Below are 18,562 nucleotides of genomic sequence, written 5' to 3'. Positions count from 1 at the left end.
AGTCGATCACGCTGCCAGCACTAAACCTAGTGCGCTGTAGTAGTCCCTATAATATATATACATTATGGGTTCAAGAGCTTGAGCTGTATGGCAGATACTACCAAGAGCTAAAAACCCAGGGGTGTTTTGCTCTTCCTTTATGGACGGGTGCCACTCCCAAGCCTACGACGACCTACCGCTTCTACGAGCGCCCCAATGAGCGCGATAACATAGTAAGTCTCTTTGACATGCTCGTTTGTCCATCATTGATCGAGCTCCAAATCATGATGCCCAATAAGGGTCTTCCATGCCTTCTGTGATTTTTCGATAGTGATACTCGTGCATATAGCTGCCCCTGATTAATCATCGCTATATATCAGTAAGGTTGAGCAGGATTTACTGGTCCTCCCTCTGGTTCATACTTTCAGGAGCCATGTGGCTGCAGTCATTATAGCCACCCAACCAAACCGATTTGATATTGTACTACAGGAGCATGAAAACGCAACCTGCGTCTGATATACGTTTATTCTAAATCTGAAAAAGAACCAATAATGCATAACAGCCAACGCGCTCTATTCGAAAAAAAAAAATCCTGTTATAGTGGGTTACTCAGAGAGGGTGAGTTCCCGGCCATGAATTCTTCAGCCGAGGGGAGGTGCTCCTTTTAACCGTGACCCTGGTAAATGTGGATTCCACTGTAGCTTCGATACTATCCCATATATGAATATTTGAGTCGACTACAGCTATATGTTACTCGTTTATCGATCCCGTTGGCTCGCATTGGATTTGGCCTCGACCAATTGGATATACTGTACTAGTGTTATTGGAGGAATCATGCACAATGATTCGCATTCATTCTTAACTATGGGTGTGTATATATACTCACCCACTGCAAATCTCACAGACCTGAAGACTCGATTGAAGGTTCGTACAGCCTTCACACCAGCTTTCCACTCCGCCTATAAGCTTCGCTCGACCAACAATACCAACCGTAACAATACAAAAGGAAATCACTATTTCATTCAAGGTGCCAAGTTCTCTTCCAGGTACTCGACAAATTTCTTTGCAACAGACTCAGCATCCCAATCCATCTCGCCCTTGTTCCCCGCCAAGCCTTGGTAACTGCCTTTTTCCGAGCGGCGACAAACTGGCGCTTGTGCCGAGAAGTTCGGGAAGCGAGACATGTCGACTCGGGAGAGTGATGTTGGGTAGTGGACTATTCCCGACGAGTGAGACTGTGCCACCACTTCCTCCCAAGGTTGATTGAGCAGACATGATTGCGCCTACGACCGATGCTGTTGTCTGGTCCAGGACTTGGAGGGCATCGGAAGGTGGCTTGGCGATCTGAAGAGAAAGAAAGAGAAAGTAAGGGTGTGTAATGGTGGTAGTGGTAGTAATTATATGCGAGACGTACGGAAGCTACAGCCTGGTTTGCGGGTCGTTTGTCCCCCAGTGTGATTGCGCGCCAAATATCTTCTCCAGGAACTGTCTCATCTGACCATGGTACGGTGAATAAAGGCGCATCCCACCGGACCATCGAGTTTGGTTCTTCGTAACGTTGGATTAGGTTATCGAATCTATCTATTCATGGATTACTGAGATGCGAAATTGGCAGCATCACATGTACTTACGTCGCATCATATATCGATCTTCCCGCTTCTGGTTCCATTCCTTGCACATTCAGAGTGGCACCACAAATACCTACTTTCGGTAAAGTAATTATCGTTACCAGCTCGGGGAGAGGATAACGGGCCGGACCCACGGTAGCAACTCGAACACCAACTTCTCGTGCAGCGCAATACATTTGATATCGAAATCCTTTGATGTAATTCAACGAATCAACTATTAGGATTGTGTTCTTGGAAAGATCCCGAACGATGGCCGAGAGGAGAGCTGAACGTGCCGGTTTCTCAAGCCGGCTTTCTGTACAAGATATTATAATTGATACGGCAACAACGAGGCGTCAAACACACCATCGTATGAGCTTCTCGGGATACTCAATAATTCGTCTGACAGCACTGATACTCTCCATCCTTTGGTCTCCTCATTCTCGCTATTTTCCTGCAATTTTTGCTCAAGGTATCCTTTGAGTTGTTCCGCTCGTCGAGTCTTTCCTAGGCATCATACGTAAAACTAGGTGGGATGATATTTGTCTCCACCCACCGGAAGAAGGAAATCCGGACAAGGTCACGAGTGCCATGGATAATTGTGATGGTGGTCAGGAGAGGTCGGCAGCTGATTCGATGGTGGGGTCGGCGCTTACGAGAATGACACATTTGGTGTGGAGGTAGATCACTTGGACAATGTCCCAGATCAGGGAACAAGGTTTGCGATGAGTAAGACGTTACAAAGCGTCATGGCTTCCAATTGACGTTCATTTTTCATCTGACCGTCATAGCCAGGCCTGGTGATTATAAATACGATGTTGTTACTCCCGCTGTGCCTGCGCCTCTGTCTCGCCTTAGTCATTTCGGACAGCGTTATCCCTACCCCGAATCATTTGAGCATTTCCGAATTCCAATAGGTTTATTAGACTTGCAATCGCTGAGCACGCCATAGCTCGCAACCCCCACCCCCGACTACCACCGAGTTACTCCACAATGGGACTTTTATTTCTTGGAACACCGCTCTCTTGGGAAGAAGGAAAGAAACATGCAGACTATATCCGAGAGCACGGTATTACTCAGTTCCTCAACGTCTGGCGAAAGCTCAAGGACCGTGAGGGCGATACGCTGCTCTGGGGGGATGAGGTAAGGCCCCGATGCCGGCGGTACGATCGAATGCTAATATCCCCTAGATCGAGTATATGGTTGTTTCATATGACGATGACAACAAGAATGCCCGACTTCCTTGCGTCAGAGCGAGATTTTAGCCAAACTCAAGGATGTCGTTCTCGATCTTTGCAATGGCTCCCCGGCTTCTGCGTGAGTACACCTGCGGATCACTATATCTATTATTTGCTCAATTTGCACCGCAGTGGATCTGTCCCAACATTCCACCCAGAGTATGGCCGCTACATGCTCGAGTCCACCCCCGGAGCGCCATACAATGGAACAGTCTCCAATCTGCTCGAAGTGGAACGCAACATGCGATACCGACGCAAGCTGGCCAAGGCATATCTCCTACCGCACGAAGTCCCGATGACACTCACGTCTTTCCCCCGTTTAGGGGTACGTGAAGTTTTCACCGACCCTCCCACAGATCCGGCCGGCGCAACTTCCAGCCATAGTTTGTTCCTGCCTGAAGAAATTACGAACCCCCACGCACGTTTCCCGTGAGTACCGCCCTGGCTATTCCTAATATTTTGCCTTGACCGAAAACGGCTCTAGAACCTTGACCGCCAACATTAGGAGACGCCGAGGCTCCAAGGTTGCCATCAACGTTCCTATCTACTTTGACACAAATACCCCTAAGCCATTTATTGATCCTACTATCCCGTGGGACCGAAACATATACCCAGAGGATCATGGTTAGTAGATTAGCTTATGTGAACTTAAAACAAGCTCTAAAACACTGCAACAGAGGCACGGGATGGTGCTGCCAAGCCGGACCACATATACCTTGATGCTATGGGCTTTGGTATGGGCTGTTGTTGCTTGCAGATTACCTTCCAGGCGTGCAACGTCAACGAAGCTCGCACGGTTTACGATGCATTAGTTCCCGTGGCGCCCATCCTGGTATGTTATATGCGCAAACCTTAACGAGTATAAGCTAACCGATTTGTAGATGGCGCTGACCGCTGCTGCACCTGCGTATCGGGGATATCTCTCGGACGTAGACTGCCGATGGGATATTATCTCTGGAAGCGTGGACGATAGAACTGAAGAAGAGCGAGGACTCAAGGTACGCATCCACATTTGTCTAGTTGTCCTTGTGACCTGACCTATCTGACATCATGTAGCCACTCAAGAATAACAAATACGTTATCCCCAAGTCAAGATATGGTAGCGTTGATATGTATCTCTCGCAAGATTTTAATAATCGTCCCGAGTATAATGATGTCCCAGTCTTGGTTGACGACAAGGTTTACGAGCGCTTACGCGAAAACAGTGAGTCCAATTACCAATCTCTGCAATCGGTTGGGTACTCAACACCGGTTCTGCTAGACATCGACGATCTCTTGGCCAAACATATCGCTCATCTTTTCATCCGTGATCCACTAGTGGTCTTCTCCGAAGCCATTGACCTCGACGACACCCAATCCACGGACCATTTTGAATCACTCCAGTCCACCAACTGGCAGTCCCTCCGCTTCAAACCACCCCCAGCCGGGAGTGCAATCGGATGGCGCGTCGAGTTTCGCACGATGGAAGTCCAGCCGACCGATTTCGAAAACGCGGCCTTTTCGATTTTCGTTGTGTTGCTTTCGAGAGCAATCTTGAGCTTTGGCTTGAACTTTTATATCCCCATCAGCCGGGTCGATGAAAATATGGCGAGGGCTCAGCGCAGGAATGCCGCGAGGGGTGAGAAGTTTTGGTTTAGAAAGTGGGTTTGGCCGAGGGCTGGGCCGCCTTCTGTTAGCCATTTGAATGGGAACGGGAACGGCCATTCCAACGGTCACTCAAATGGGCATACCAATGGCATTCCAACGGCCACTCAAACGGCCATTCAAATGGACATGCTAATGGACATTCTAACGGTCGGGCAAACGGACATTCCCACCATGCTTCGTCTCCCATTGATCGGTCACCACCCCTCTCGGCTGATCAATCCCGCTGCCCATCACCCAAATTCCCCGAGTTTGTGCCCGTCGATGATGAATATGAAGAAATGACCATGAACGAGATTATTAATGGAAAGGTTCGTGTTATTCTATGCACTCTGGAGCGGCCGGGAGATTGATTGGTTTCTCGGCATATAGGGATCATTCCCCGGCTTGCTCGGTGTCGTGAACGCATATCTCGACTCGTTAAACGTCGAGTTTACGGCAAAACTTAAAATGAAGAAATATCTTGATTTGATCAAGCGCCGTGCAGATGGTATGAATACTATTAATTGGTTCTAATACACTGCTCAACTATATTTGCGTTAGGTTCCCTTCAAACACCCGCAACATGGATTCGGAATTTCATTCGTTCTCATCCGGCATACAAGTTCGATTCGGTGGTGTCTCAAGAGATCAACTATGATCTCGTCAAGGCGATGGATGAGATGTGAGCGCTTGGATCTAGTATTGGCCCATCCGTATTTTACTTACCAACCCATCCGAATAGTGAACGAGGCGTGCGAGCTGAACCGGATCTTTTGCCCTCTTACTACAATGGCTCTAAACTCGACGACGGCTGTCTATAGATATTTTCTCTCGCGTATACATTATAGACAGATATCGTTTTTCTTTGTTTTATTCTTAATGCATTGTGAGCATTGGGTGGATGGATTTTTTGTGTAATTAGTACTTGGACAAATTCAGCAGTCATGACAATGAAGTTAAAATATGATTATGGAGGCAAACATAAAGGCCCTTTTAGGTTGAATAAAGTCGAGTGAGTGGTGGTTGTACAAATGAAAAATGAATGATATCCATCAATCAACGCACGTCCAGTTTAGTGCTTGGCAGAGCTTTTCGTAGGGGTCTCTCCGTGAGCGACATTAGCGGTCGGAGCTCTGGTTCGCGACTCGGGAGCCGGGTTAGGAGGAGCAGGCGCATCCTCACCCGCGACAGACTTGGTGTTCTTTTCGTCGCCTGCGACTGGGCTCTCGTCGCCACCTTCGGTCTTGGGTTCTTTGGTTGCATCAGGTGCTTCGTCGTCATCTTCAAGCTCTGGACATGAATATATGAATATATGCACTCTTTCGTCTGATACCACCCCTCCAACGCACCTTCGCCGTAGACATCGGGATGCTCTCTGAAGCAATCCTGCATAGCTTTGAACTTTTCAACGCAATCTACTCCCTTGGGATCTTCCTTCGAGTATACAAAGCACGAAAATGCCTCTCGGAATTCAGGACCGCATGGTCCATGGGCCATGCCTCCCAGACAAGGGCAGTCCCAGTTAATCTCACCCGTCTCGGGGTTGAACGCTCCTTGGTTCGCAGCATCGGCTTCAAGACCGTCCATTCCCCCTTCTGGGACGTTCTCTCCATCTTTTTGGGGGGTAGGTGCGTCGCCAGAAGGTTCAATTATCCTGGTTCGGAAGGTGAGGATTTGACCGAGGCTTGATTGTCTACCGAAGTGTTCTCGGCTTTTGAAGCAGATGGTTTACTGTTCGATTCGGACGCCGATTTGGTAGGAGGAGGGCGTCGCACCTCGGGATCTACTCATGCGTCAACTCATTTGTTGGCTGACTGCGGGCAAGAGCACTTACACTTTTCGCCAAGGGTTTCTTTTGTGTTTCCACCAGATTTATAGGAGACATAGGTGCCAATTGCACCTGCTGTTGTAGCCGCAACGAACCCAATAGTACCAGCTAATGAGCGATTCCAGTCTCCTCGGACACCGGAATGAATGGGCCTTCGCAGAGTAGGAGAGCGAAGTGGTACACGAAGAACATTCCGAGCCGCAAACATGGCAAGTAAGTATAGTCTCAGGTCTCAGACGAAGGACGGTGGGAGAACTCGGTTCGGGCAAAGTCGACAAAAAAGTATTGGATTACCGATCACAGCGCTATGATATCATTAGACCCAAACAGCGATCATGACAAAGCAATACGGGTCCACACGATCCATTAGCCTGTATGTATAACAACTCAAATAACGACAGCAGTAGTCCGTCAAGAAAGGACAAAAAAGACGCAAGACACGCTCAAACTCTGCTTTTAGCACTCGGACGGGGCTTGAGTTTTGCTTTGCCTTTACTGGCGCTTCCATTTGGGAAACCATCATCGCTCGTGAACGCCATGTCCGTATCATCATCATCATCAGCCTTGCGTTTTTTAGCCGCTCGAGCGGCTGAGGTATCAATTTGCCAATCTGTTTCGGGGCCAGAAATACCGGGCGCCTGAAGGGTTTCAAGGTGCTCGGCGAAGGATTTAGCAACACGCTTATACACCCCAAATGGTCAGCAACCGCAATAGACATACACGTGGTGTACTTACAGTGTTAGCCCGGACATCAATATGTTTCCCTCTGATGACAGTCCGCATCTTACCAATCGCACCGGCCATGGTGCGAAGGGATCTGCCCTTGAGCAAAAGACAAACCAGGCCTAAGAACAAAGGATCTTAATATCCCTCAACTTTAGTTTGGTGACAGACCCACATATGTGAACAAGTTCAATCTATGAATTTTAATAAGTGGATGTCTCGTTGTAGGTTAAAGATACTCACTGGTGCTACTGCGGCAGCCCCGGTCAGCTTGAGGTTGGTTTCATCTTGCTTTAGAGTGGTTTTTAGTGAAATGTAATCAGCAGACTCGAGTTATTTGCTTACCACAAGTTTATGCAAATCTCGAATCGCCCGTTCTACAGGCTTTTTGAATGCATCGCTTCTTTCGTCTTGTTGACCCAAGAACCTCGTAAGCTTAACAGTCCCGGGAGAATCGAAAGCCGGCAACGCGCTGGCCATATAGACATATTCTAATATCTTGTGAGATCCAAATACATAGCACCCAAAGCAAGCGACTCACGTGCTACACATTGAAAATCTTTGGAACGCCTCATGTTCATTTTCATGAATTGAGGGATACCGTCGTCTCCTATGATTTATAGGTTAATCCTACCGCATTGGCAATAAGTAAATGGGTATAGGTATACCTTCAAAGTACTGTGTGACCATGGTACGTATCCAAGTAACTGTAGGCGATGAGATGGCTTTCTGCTTCTCGGCCTCATTTAGCGCCATTCCCAGCTGGACGCGTTGGAAAATATCACGCTCCTACAGCGCCACGTGAGTGTTGCAATTATTGTGTGACGATGTAAAGTTCATACTGTTGCGTCCGAGAGATCCGCAAACTCGACTATGGCAGTCGATGTCGGTTAGTTATGCATGATTGGGAGTAGAGGAACAACTTACCGACAATGAGTTGCTTCGAGGCAAACTGTTTCTTCCAACCGTTGGGAATCACTTTCTTGGCAGCTTTGTTCCCCCGTGTTTGGTAAAACCAGCTCTTTCCGCTAGCCCACGGTGAGAAATGATTCAACCAGTGGCTTGACTTTTGGTACGTACTCAACTTTGACTGTAAACGCGTAAGTACAGATCGACTCGGCAATAATGCTGAGACTTACGGGGTATATAACTGGCAAGGAGACATATATGTCAGGTCGCCATTTTGTTCCAGGTAGCAACCCACTTACCCATCCATGAACCGGTGGATACTGGTGAGACGTTGTTTGCCGTCTATACAAACCTATCGGACAGTTAGTTCTCTATCGCAGATACATTTGATGAGCTACCTTGATTTCTTCGCCATCGTCTCCTATGCGTTTTGCGAACAAAACAGGAGGTATGACTAGTGGAAAAGCCTCAGAGCCACCATAAACTCAGCTGAACCAAGTACTTACAGTAGTCCCTGTATACACTATCAATGAGATTGCTCTGTTTCGCGTCGTTCCAAACAACGTCGCGTTGGTAATCCGCATCCACTGGGAGAAAACACACATTATAACTGATGTTGGGTATGAACATAAGTATACTCACATGATATAACACCTATTGGTTACATCCACGTCAGTACGTTCGTGTCCATTGCGTGTTGGCGAGCAGATAGTATGAAGAAAGCCCACCTTCTTGGATTTGATTGTATAAATCGTAGCAGGACACTGGGTGAGAATTGGGAGGTTTCAAAGCAGCCTTGATGTAGAATCCCTGGTCCTCCTCTTCATCATATTCATAGTCTTCCTCTGATTCTTCAAGTTCATCAAACTCCGGGTCATCTTGAGGTTTAGTGATTTTGCCTTTGGGCATGATTATGAAAGTTTGAGTGCAAGAACAGAAATAAAGATAGCCTGTGCAATGGAAATTGGGAACTGAATGGATCTTGCACTTACCAACAAACAGACCCAAATGGCTAAGCACGTGATCGTCTCTCTTTTGAAACGACATCTGTGGCTGAGAAGCTCATCGTATTCGATCGGCACCTCAGCGTCGATGACCAACAGCTCCTATTTTCGGGGTCAGTTTCCCAGGCCCGGGTTTCTGATAAAGCCGTAACGGATCTTTTCCGGGACCTATTTAACGATTACCCCTCATGCATAGCGTTCGCAGCTTCATTCCTCGATCTGCTTTCCCACATCCCCGACCCAAGTTGTCTCTGGCCTTCTCAACAAGCCAAGTTAACCGCTCAAACCGTAAAATGGCTACAACTCGTGATGCACCCAGGGCCGATTTTAACCCGGAGCCGGCATTCCAATATACCCTACCGCCCAACAAAGACTGGAAAGTCGGGCAGCCATTTAATGAGGACGGGCCCAGTGCTCTCGCTGCAGAATGGGCCAAAGGCTATGAAGGAGGATGGCAGACGTTTGAGACCGGCAACGAGAAACCTGCGTGCGTGGGGGGCCTCTTCATCACAATGTCCACTCACTGATGGGGTCTCACCAGAGATATCTATCGCCTTATGATCTCAGGAATTATTCCCAGGCCGATTGCCTTCGTGTCTTCTTTGAGCGCCAGCGGAACCCCCAACCTAGCTCCATTCAGGTGCATAGTCATGACTCTTATGCATATATGTACTTATATGCATTGCTGTTTAGCTATTTCTCGATGGTTTGCCATAATCCTCCTTTGGTTTCGGTGTCTTTTACCCATGGCCCAACTCGCCACAAAGATTCTTCCATTAACATCCGCGAAACGAAGCAGTTTACTGTCAATATCATTAGCGAGCCCTGGGTTGAAGGTGCCAACTGGTGCAGTACAGATGCCCCCTATGAAACTGAAGAATGGGTGGGGTCGGGCTTGACCAAGGCTGAGAGTGTGAGCATCTCCCCGAGAGTCAACAATTTGGAGCTATATGTTCTGATACTCTAACTTTCTCCTTCAAGACTTTCGTGAAACCTGCGAGAGTCAAAGAGAGTGCCTTTTCCATGGAGTGCGAATTGTTTTCACTCCAGGACATTTCTCCTCCTGGCTCGAATACCGTAACTGGAACTCTGGTGCTAGGTCACGTAAAAGCTATTCATGTCCGAAAGGACGTATGGGTCAACGATGGGAAGGGTATTGGAATGGTTGATCCTGTCAAGGTGAGTTGAATGGTTCCTCTCTTAATCACTGGATGATCATTTTGTGTCCAGCTAAGAGCTATATCTCGCATGGGAGGTACGACTTATGGACGAGTTGGAGAAGGATTCGAAATCCCGCGCCTGTCTGGAATGATATCAAGGAAGACGTTGCAAAAATCCCGAAGAAAGAGTAGGCATGCGTCTGTGGGTTCTCCTACCTGAGTTTGTGTTCGAAAAGTAACCAAGAGGAACGCATTTAGACTCCCCAAACGATTGAAGATTAAATTGTAAATAAGTCGGCGTATAGTGATGTATCATCCCATCAGGATCGATTGATTCCATGACCTGAAAGCATACCTCAACTGATTCTAGTTTGGGATATTATATAGTCAGTCTAATTAAAGCAAAAGTTTGTTGTATTCACGCATTCTAAATTTACACAGCTAAAAACACAGGTTTGGGTACAAACAAGCAGGAATATAATAAAACGTAAGAAGTGTTAGGGAAAGCAAGATGAAGACCAAGGCCCTAGACAAGAGCGGGTTTCTTGCTGGGGATTGTAGGAGACAATGTAAGCAAGATGTGACATATGCTTGATATGAAGCGAAAGTGAGGTAATGCAATAGCCAACGAATAAGTTATGGGGCTAAGTGATCAAAATGGATAAGTGTCACTCGTGTGGGGTGATAGACAGACTCACCAAAACCGAACGTTATTTCTTTGGAGACCAATTGATGTCGTTAACAGGTTTGAAGTTCTCGACTACATCGCCTGGGGCAGCTGCTGCTCCAAATCCGATGGTGGTGGCCAATCCGCTGGCAATACCGTCTTGTGGGCGGGGATCTTTGCTCCATGGTAGGCGTATGCCCTTGCGATTGGGTGGTAATACGGATCCCGGCCTGGGGGTGATCTCCTGGCTTGTTGGATGTTAAGTATATCCATATATGCCGAGCCATGTGCAATAGGAGGAGCAGGCTCAGGAATTTGGCCAGGTGAAGAGGGTGGCCGTCTCAACTCCAGGTGGTCTGAAGACGGGGCGGGAGGAAAGGTATAGTCTGGCATTGCGGAGTGGGGGGTTGTGGTTGTTCGAACACCAACCGGTGTTGAGGAGCACCAACTTGGACGCGGTGGCACAGCTTCGCCCGTGATCGAGAATGGCTCAAGCGCCACTTTTTCGTCATAGTGCGGACAAGTGCAATATCAGTCACGTGGGTTATGGGCTTCTTCAATCCGAACACGTGTTACCAGCTATTATATATTCTTTCCTAGATTGACGATCCCCAGAGGTTTGCATTAATCTTGCCTGACTCTAAGACTTATTGTTTCGGCGACTATTACGAGCTACCAATATTAAAGATATTTGCGAGCTGAAACGTGATCATGAATTCCTTGTATACGCTCGGGCTCAGGCAGACTGCTTCTATTAATGGCGACTTGGAAAAGCTACGCTCTGGGGATGCTTCTCCAGATTACAAGGTATGTGCACTTCTTAGATTTATCTGTCGAGTTATTCACGATTGTCAGGCCAGATATCTACCTCTTTGGCAGGCTTCAACAGAACAATTGATGACTATGAGACAATGGCCAAAAAGGAGATGATCAAGGCGAAGCAAGAGAAAGCATTCATGTAAGTGCGTCGTGCACAGGGTCTCAATAACATACAATCGAGTTTCCTCTAGGCGGGTATCCAAGTTTCGCGCTGATGCTACAGAATTACGTGCGGAGTTTGACCGAGTGAAGAATCAGGTTGCCAACGCGGTATGTCAAGGCTAGTTTTCATCCACCGAAAACTATCCTTATCCGTCAGTAGAAAGCAAAAGCCAACAGGGACGATCTCTTGGGTGATGCGAACCAAGCTGGTTCATCTATACCACGGCAACGGTTCAACACTAACAATCCATCAAACACGGGAGAACACTCTGAAAATCCCTTTGCTGCATCAGCACAGCCAACATACAACCTGCGAGAAGATCACGCTCTGCGAGAACACTCGTTTATTGATTCGACGGAGAATCAGCTAGATGCATTCATCGCACAGGGCCGTGAAGTTTTGGACAACTTGGTGGATCAGCGGAACATGCTCAAGGGAACCCAACGTAGGCTTTTGGACGCCGCCAACACCTTGGGATTGAGTAGGGATGTAATAGGCTGGATTGAGAAGCGAACGTGAGTACAATCAACTTCTCGCTTGGCTTCAACTCACGCATATCCACCAGGACACAAGATACCATAATATTTGTAGTTGGAGCGGTATTTACCTTCTTCTGCTTTTGGCTCATATGGCATTACCTCGGATGAGTTGTGCGTTCTCCTATATTTGGCTATACCCTGTATTCACATCGACTTTATTCAATAATCTGCGTGACTTTCCTAACGTGGTCGAATCGCCTACGTGGGTTACGTCATGCTTGTTGGGTCACCTAACCTTTTTCATTGCCCTGACATTAAGAACCACCACAATGGCTAGCACATCTATGGTAAAGGTCGATAAATTAACGTTGGATATCATTGTAGACAATAGTATTGAATGGCAAGTATACCGTTGCGTGATTGGAGAGGCGCTGACTTGTAATCTAGGATGACCAAACTGCCTCCAGGCTTTACTCATGAAATAAAGCATCATCTAACACATGACCCTCCGTACGACGCGCGAACGCAAGTTCCTTTCGTCGACCTTGACAACTATTGCTGTGGTTAGTGTGATAACTCAAGTCATATGGACTACACTCTAACCGTTGCCTTGTTTCATAGGTGCACATGGGTTATCAATCTTGATTGTAACGCCGTCTACTATGGACTATTCGGACAAATTGATGACTTTTCGCTAAGACAACCGAAGCAGGGAACGGGATTCACCGAGTGCTCTTCGACACCGGCCCTGAACCCAAAAGTATCACGAGGAATCTCGCGGCCTTGCAAACCCCAACAGAGTCGATAGAACGTATCGTACTCTCCCACTGGCATCGTGATCATTCGGGTGGTATTGTTGCGGCTCTTGAGCAAATTGCCCTCGCTCGGGCGAAGAAGCAAGATGGATCAGGCGATTCAAGCACAGATTCTCCGCCCGTTGTTGATCTCCATCCAGACCGACCCATTGCTCGAGGCATTGCACCACCACCTACCGGAAAGGTTATTTGTCGGCTTCCCGAGGACCCAACACATTCTGATGTTCTTGCTGCCGGGGGAGTGGTAGAGACTCATTTGGAAGGGCATCTAGTCGCGGGGAATAGTGTATGGGTCAGTGGTGAGATTCCACGGGTAACAAGCTTCGAAACTGGCCTGCTCGGTGGTGTCCGATGGCGTGAATTCCATTCTACAGCCTCCGACGAGACTCGGGGTGAATGGGTGCCGGAAGAAGTAAGTTCACTGTAACCCAGAATAGGGCTGAAACTCGGAGTATTGAAAGGGGCACACTCGAAATGCAGGATATCATGGACGAGAGATACGTTGCCATTGATGTACTTGGGAAAGGACTGGTGATCCTGAGCGCGTGAGTACCTCTTTTGGGTTGTTTTCTGAGTTGGATGGTCCGAATTTATTCACATTAATCCGACGTTAGCTGTTCACATGCAGGTATATGCAACGTGATACATGCCGCGACCACTGCATTTCCAGAGCGGCCTATACACGCGATTGTTGGTGGTTTCCATTTAGCCGGACCCGAGCTTCAAGACCGTGTGGGCCCGACAGTCGACTTCATCTCTGAACGACTTATTCCGACTCCCTCGTATGTTTTACCAATGCATTGCACCGGGTTTAATGCGAAGGTCGCCCTGGCTCAAGCGCTCGGTGATGCCTGCGTACCCGCCGGCTCGGGAATAAGCGTTGAGTTCAAAGGTATCGACTCACAGGCAGACGAACGTTTGATGGGGGCACGCATACACGATTGAGCTGGTCATCTGATAATTCACGACATATTGTACAAACACACATGTGTATAGTTACAAGCTAAAACACAATACCGAGATAGCGGGATACATAACTGGGTATATAGTAAATATAGGCGAGGGGCCCCGCATGGGAAGTTACCGCGAACTTGATGCGTCCGACGACCGTCGTAAGCACTGATTTGATCCACCACTATGCTTGCTGGAAAATTCTCTGTCGACTTCCTTCAAGGTGTGGAGGAAACCAACGGATCCCTCCTTAGAGCCGGTACACTTGCCGTTCATGATAGCGACTATTCTAGGGTCTTCTCTTTCTTTACCAGGGCCGTACAGCTCATACAACGCCAGTGTCGTCTCGGTATCGGACCCCCAGCTCGTCTGTCGACCCAGAGCGGCAAAAATGTTTGCCTGTGATTACAAGGTTAACGGGGCTCTTCGGGTTTATCGCCTGAGCCTACCTTGGATATCTTGCGATCTGGAGCTCCTTCAAGACCACTTGGTGTGCGGGTATCGTTATACTGGGCTATCAGTCTCGCTACGTATCGGTATCCACGGAGAAGGTCCTCGATCGGCAAAGATTTTCCTTTGCTCTGGAGAAACGAGTTGTAACTTTGAGGGTCCTGCAGGTTAAACTGATGCCGCAGCCAGCCGATGATAGCGGCATTAACCTCAGGTTTTGATTCTTTTGGCTTGGTTGATTTGGCTTGGCCAGAACGTTAACGTGAACCTGAGGGAGCTCGGCCTGGATCTGGGGGCTAGCACAACTTGAGGTCGACGCACTGGACCCGGATAAATCTGGCACCCGCCACATGTGAATGTCATTGGTCCGTGATGGACCTGGCGTGGGAGGGGGTGTCGTGGACTGAGTGGGTGGAGATGAAGGGGTCGAGTCCGTGGTTGGCCTCTTAGCCGTAGGGAGGCTTTGATGCCCCGGGCGGGTTTCAGTTCCTCTCTTCCCAAGCTCGAGGAGTCGTTCGGCGGGGGGCAAGGACGCAGGTCGTGTCGATGGAGCGAGGTTCTGTAAATGGTCAGTATAATTGTAATTCAGAGAGGGACTCGGCTCACAGGCTCGATTGTAATCTCCAAGCTCTTGTCCTGTGCGAGTTTTAACTCTACGGGATCCAGTACCGTTCAACCTCGCTACTCGCGATCCGGGCGAAACAGTGTTTATAGCGACCTCGCATGGTACATAATTTCGCATCGCCGTCAATTCGACTCGGAGTTTGCTGCAGGCGAACAGCGAGGTCGTTACCGGCAATGCACCAAGCGTTAGAAGCCGGGTCTATACGGACGGGCATAGGGATTTCAGCCATGGTCGGCTCAACGTTCTGGCTGTCGTCGCGCATATCCTCCATGTAAACGGTGATAATATGCTCCGGTGGGCAACCGGCGGCTTGAGAATGGTCAATATGCGGTTGTGACCAGGTGGGGCTATGCCAGGAGTGAGACGGTGGGTGGTGTAGGTTACCATGTGTGCTCTAGAGACCGGCACACGACAGAAAACATCGTCAGTGAGGTCGCCGGGGAATGTACGTGTCACTAAGTTTTGCGCTTACAAGGTCATGGCCGAACCCCAGCTGTGGAATTCTGGGGAGACGTGGAGGGGTTGTTTCGCTTGGTGACATCGCTCGGGCGTGAAGACAAAGTGTGAGCACTCACGATGGATTCATCCCGCCTCGACTTTATAATTATGACACTTTTTGGATGCAATGGTGGTTGATTGTGTCGGGAAGGAGAAAGTCGGCTAGATTCTCCGATTGGGTACCATTAGAAGTGGCGTTATCCCCGTAAGGGCTAAAATCCGGAGAAACAGAAGTAATGTGATCGGGTCGAATTGGCATAAAGGCACAAGTTCCATGCGGATCCAGTAATATTATGCGTATATGCGACATGATATACGTATAGTGCCTGTATATATTGAAATATGTGCCTTTAAAGCCCATCTGGGCTCACTAATGCCAATATAGTCAACTCGTCTTTTCCCTCTGAATAATCTCGTCCAACTTTTGGTGGCCCCAACAAAGCCCAACAACCATCACATACTAAACTCGGGCTCTCACTTAGGCGGGAATCACCCGAGACCGCCAGAACTGCAGGCACGCGAGAACATACGCGGCATAGTGCGCGATGCGGAAGAGGTGAGAGCGCGGTTGTATAGGGCCAATTCGAAGACTTCTCAGGGGTTGGGAGTTGTGGGTCGTGCGGGTGTAGAACACTAAAAATGTTTCAGAAGTGATCGTCAATCACGCGTAGATGTATGTCTTGGGGTGGGGTTCAACTCTAACCTGATCGAGGATACCACGACCCAGTGAATACAACCGCCATCGTGCATGAACCAGTATGGCTTATGGAGTTTCCATCGGATGGAATCAAGTCGTGTACTGAGCATTGGCATTCCGATTTTGAGTTGTTCATCGAGAACCACGATGGCATCTCTTTTTTTCTTGCCTAAACCGGTCGGAGTATTGACCTGAGCTTTCAGGGCGGCCAGATATTCGGTAACTTTGCTGGGAGTTCGGGTAAGCGCAGTCAAGAATCGCTCCGAAGGAGGACGTGGTACTATACTCACTCTGCGTAATCTTTTCCATATGCATCGCCCTCCCCGTCACCATAAATGGTTCCTTCAATAACAATACATGCGCCAGAAGGCACTCCACTGTCGTTAATACTCCGAGGAATCCACCGATTGGCACATACGAGTCCCTCGCTAATATCTTCCAAGCTCTGGCTATTTAGTAATGCAAGTGACAGAGTATGACGGGGTGTATGCGGGGGATGTGGAGCTGGAGTGAGAATCGACAGCTCGATGAGTGCGTGCGCAGATCTTTGGGGAGATGGTCCCTGCAAGCTCATATCACTCGGGGATGAATACTCCTGACGTTCATAAACCAGAGCCTCGGGCAGCAGAAACGGTATGGCGGACGGTCTCTGGAATAAAATAAAGACAATAAACTGTTATTCCCAACTTGGGCCCATAGCTGAGCCTAGAAGACGAACTTACAACTTCTGTAAGTACGTTGACATCGCTCGATCGAGGCTTTCGTATGTAATGTTTCGCCGAATCAGTTAGCCTACATGTACGCATGTGAGTAATGACCAACTGGCCACAAATGCTAAAATTTACCGCCATGAATGCAACTTGAGCCCTCCGAGCATATCTCCGAGCTCAAGAAGCGCGGGGTCTACGCAGTACCCCGACAGAGTTTGATCACCAGTGACCAAGATGAGGGAGAAACATGATCAAATCCACTCACCAGAAACTGTTTCTCCGGCATCTGCTCGCGCTTTCCCTTCCGATTTCGTCCGCCTCTTGAATTGGCAGTTATGGGTGCGGACGCAGGCCCAGGTGCAGCCTCGGATATCATTGTAGATGGAGATGTGCCCACGTTCGCGCCTCCGGCTACTCCCCGAACATCAGCACCGGGGACCCCTATTTCATTGCCTGGACCCCGTGATACTCTGCTTGCGTGCCTCCGCTGATACCATCACACTGTTGGCCTCTACGTGCTTCGTTGCTGGGGTCATCTCCACCCTTGACACCACTTTTCTCACTATTTTTCTTTTGCGATCACGCTTCTCGGGAGGTAACTGATGCTCTCTGCAGTATGCCCGAGCGCAGCTAAAGCAGACTGGTTGTGAACCTCTTTGATAAGATTGAGTCGTGCCGGATCCGAGGTTATGTCTGTTAGAGAGGTCAGGAGGTCCGACACACTGAATAGGGTGGTTCGACCATGTGGCATGATGCAGTGTTGATGTCAGTTGGTTCGATAGAAAGATTCAGGGAGAAATTAAAGGAAAACCAGTACGATTCCAACCAAATATTCCAGCCACTAGACATGATCATCGCTCGATACTGAAGCGCTTATCCAATGCACCCCTTCAAACAACCAAACTCACAAAACCGTCCCATCAAATGAGATATACATAACCCCTAACATAACAGATGCTTACGAGAAAATAATAGAACACTCACGGACCTACATGCCTCTTGTAACATCTTCTTTCCTCCAATCCCAAAGATTGCAGTTCCCTCCAACCAGCCACATGTTCGGGACGCACCCAATTACGAAAATCGCCCCCTGTCTGCTGCAAGTTCTGTTCCATTCCCAAGGCTTCCTGAACGCTGGAAAGAAATCCTGGTATATCAATCGGCTCAGAGGCAGGTCCGAAGGTAAAGTCAGGCATCCATTGCATTCGGCGAGTGGGAACTGAGCCAGGGGGAATCGTTTTTGGGAAGAGTAGGGGGTCGCTGCCCAACAGGCCCAAGGAATCGGATGATACTAGGGCAGTTTGGTCGAACAAACTCATGGGTATTTGCGCATTGAAGTCACTCGTAACGACTGACGTTAGATTCGGGAGTTCTGGGACGTAAGGAATATTTGATTGTCCACCTGAGATAGGTATCTCTGATGCGTTCATGGCGGCTGATTCATCATTTCCTTGTCCAGCTCCCGTATCCACGCATATCCCGGTATGCACGTCTGTGTCCATAGTTGGAGGCTCTCTTCAAGTATTCGGCCCACTTCCACTTTGGTTACCCTATGTGGTTGACGACGAAACCCAGAGAGTTGGTTGCTACGTTCACTTTGAAGGCGAGGTAGAG

At 48.5% G+C, this 18,562-nt stretch overlaps 8 protein-coding genes across 8 annotated transcripts; 3 read left to right on the top strand and 5 right to left on the bottom strand.

Moving 5' to 3' along the window:
- Positions 1 to 1,001: 1,001 nt before the first annotated feature.
- RhiXN_06720 (Chromatin associated protein KTI12) lies at positions 1,002 to 2,179 on the bottom strand (the record flags this gene model as incomplete). The annotated part of the gene is made up of 6 exons (XM_043326536.1): positions 1,002 to 1,195; positions 1,224 to 1,323; positions 1,394 to 1,556; positions 1,611 to 1,902; positions 1,953 to 2,093; positions 2,143 to 2,179. 6 exons carry the CDS (start codon positions 2,177 to 2,179, stop codon positions 1,002 to 1,004), a joined length of 927 nt encoding a protein of 308 aa, XP_043181968.1.
- A 400-nt stretch (positions 2,180 to 2,579) lies between these two features.
- RhiXN_06719 (glutamate-cysteine ligase catalytic subunit) lies at positions 2,580 to 5,271 on the top strand (the record flags this gene model as incomplete). Its single annotated transcript, XM_043326535.1, has 13 exons — positions 2,580 to 2,729; positions 2,777 to 2,788; positions 2,839 to 2,903; positions 2,957 to 3,253; positions 3,309 to 3,448; positions 3,502 to 3,656; positions 3,706 to 3,822; positions 3,881 to 4,028; positions 4,086 to 4,468; positions 4,501 to 4,779; positions 4,841 to 4,958; positions 5,012 to 5,132; positions 5,193 to 5,271. The coding sequence occupies 13 exons, from the start codon at positions 2,580 to 2,582 to the stop codon at positions 5,269 to 5,271; spliced, it is 2,064 nt and encodes a 687-aa protein (XP_043181967.1).
- Positions 5,272 to 5,522: 251 nt separating this feature from the next.
- On the bottom strand, positions 5,523 to 6,486 carry RhiXN_06718 (mitochondrial intermembrane space import and assembly protein; the record flags this gene model as incomplete). Its single annotated transcript, XM_043326534.1, has 4 exons — positions 5,523 to 5,740; positions 5,800 to 6,143; positions 6,197 to 6,233; positions 6,285 to 6,486. The coding sequence occupies 4 exons, from the start codon at positions 6,484 to 6,486 to the stop codon at positions 5,523 to 5,525; spliced, it is 801 nt and encodes a 266-aa protein (XP_043181966.1).
- A 235-nt stretch (positions 6,487 to 6,721) lies between these two features.
- On the bottom strand, positions 6,722 to 8,819 carry RhiXN_06717 (mitochondrial intermembrane space import and assembly protein; the record flags this gene model as incomplete). The annotated part of the gene is made up of 16 exons (XM_043326533.1): positions 6,722 to 6,958; positions 7,014 to 7,123; positions 7,177 to 7,195; positions 7,245 to 7,292; positions 7,347 to 7,492; positions 7,543 to 7,611; positions 7,670 to 7,790; positions 7,844 to 7,872; positions 7,929 to 8,029; positions 8,082 to 8,091; positions 8,141 to 8,151; positions 8,210 to 8,262; positions 8,309 to 8,364; positions 8,417 to 8,497; positions 8,553 to 8,564; positions 8,639 to 8,819. The coding sequence occupies 16 exons, from the start codon at positions 8,817 to 8,819 to the stop codon at positions 6,722 to 6,724; spliced, it is 1,284 nt and encodes a 427-aa protein (XP_043181965.1).
- Positions 8,820 to 9,207: 388 nt separating this feature from the next.
- On the top strand, positions 9,208 to 10,294 carry RhiXN_06716 (flavin reductase-like domain protein; the record flags this gene model as incomplete). The annotated part of the gene is made up of 5 exons (XM_043326532.1): positions 9,208 to 9,401; positions 9,456 to 9,554; positions 9,608 to 9,827; positions 9,896 to 10,093; positions 10,145 to 10,294. The coding sequence occupies 5 exons, from the start codon at positions 9,208 to 9,210 to the stop codon at positions 10,292 to 10,294; spliced, it is 861 nt and encodes a 286-aa protein (XP_043181964.1).
- A 540-nt stretch (positions 10,295 to 10,834) lies between these two features.
- RhiXN_06715 (uncharacterized protein) lies at positions 10,835 to 11,134 on the bottom strand (the record flags this gene model as incomplete). The annotated part of the gene is made up of 1 exon (XM_043326531.1): positions 10,835 to 11,134. The coding sequence occupies one exon, from the start codon at positions 11,132 to 11,134 to the stop codon at positions 10,835 to 10,837; it is 300 nt and encodes a 99-aa protein (XP_043181963.1).
- Positions 11,135 to 11,452: 318 nt separating this feature from the next.
- Positions 11,453 to 13,962, top strand: RhiXN_06714 (metallo-beta-lactamase superfamily protein; the record flags this gene model as incomplete). The annotated part of the gene is made up of 9 exons (XM_043326530.1): positions 11,453 to 11,548; positions 11,602 to 11,699; positions 11,752 to 11,830; positions 11,883 to 12,238; positions 12,650 to 12,765; positions 12,824 to 12,849; positions 12,902 to 13,429; positions 13,498 to 13,562; positions 13,632 to 13,962. The coding sequence occupies 9 exons, from the start codon at positions 11,453 to 11,455 to the stop codon at positions 13,960 to 13,962; spliced, it is 1,695 nt and encodes a 564-aa protein (XP_043181962.1).
- Positions 13,963 to 14,097: 135 nt separating this feature from the next.
- RhiXN_06713 (snRNA-activating protein of 50 kDa MW carboxy-terminal protein) lies at positions 14,098 to 18,450 on the bottom strand (the record flags this gene model as incomplete). Its single annotated transcript, XM_043326529.1, has 13 exons — positions 14,098 to 14,367; positions 14,418 to 14,568; positions 14,628 to 14,977; positions 15,025 to 15,071; positions 15,137 to 15,437; positions 16,072 to 16,174; positions 16,245 to 16,466; positions 16,529 to 16,887; positions 16,961 to 17,030; positions 17,084 to 17,141; positions 17,214 to 17,359; positions 17,512 to 17,670; positions 17,933 to 18,450. The coding sequence occupies 13 exons, from the start codon at positions 18,448 to 18,450 to the stop codon at positions 14,098 to 14,100; spliced, it is 2,754 nt and encodes a 917-aa protein (XP_043181961.1).
- Positions 18,451 to 18,562: the final 112 nt, after the last annotated feature.

Source organism: Rhizoctonia solani, chromosome 7, assembly GCF_016906535.1.
Source record: "Rhizoctonia solani chromosome 7, complete sequence".
NCBI lineage: Eukaryota > Fungi > Basidiomycota > Agaricomycetes > Cantharellales > Ceratobasidiaceae > Rhizoctonia > Rhizoctonia solani.
Note: the sequence above shows the minus strand (reverse complement) of the source record. Positions and strands in the feature narration are given on the sequence as shown.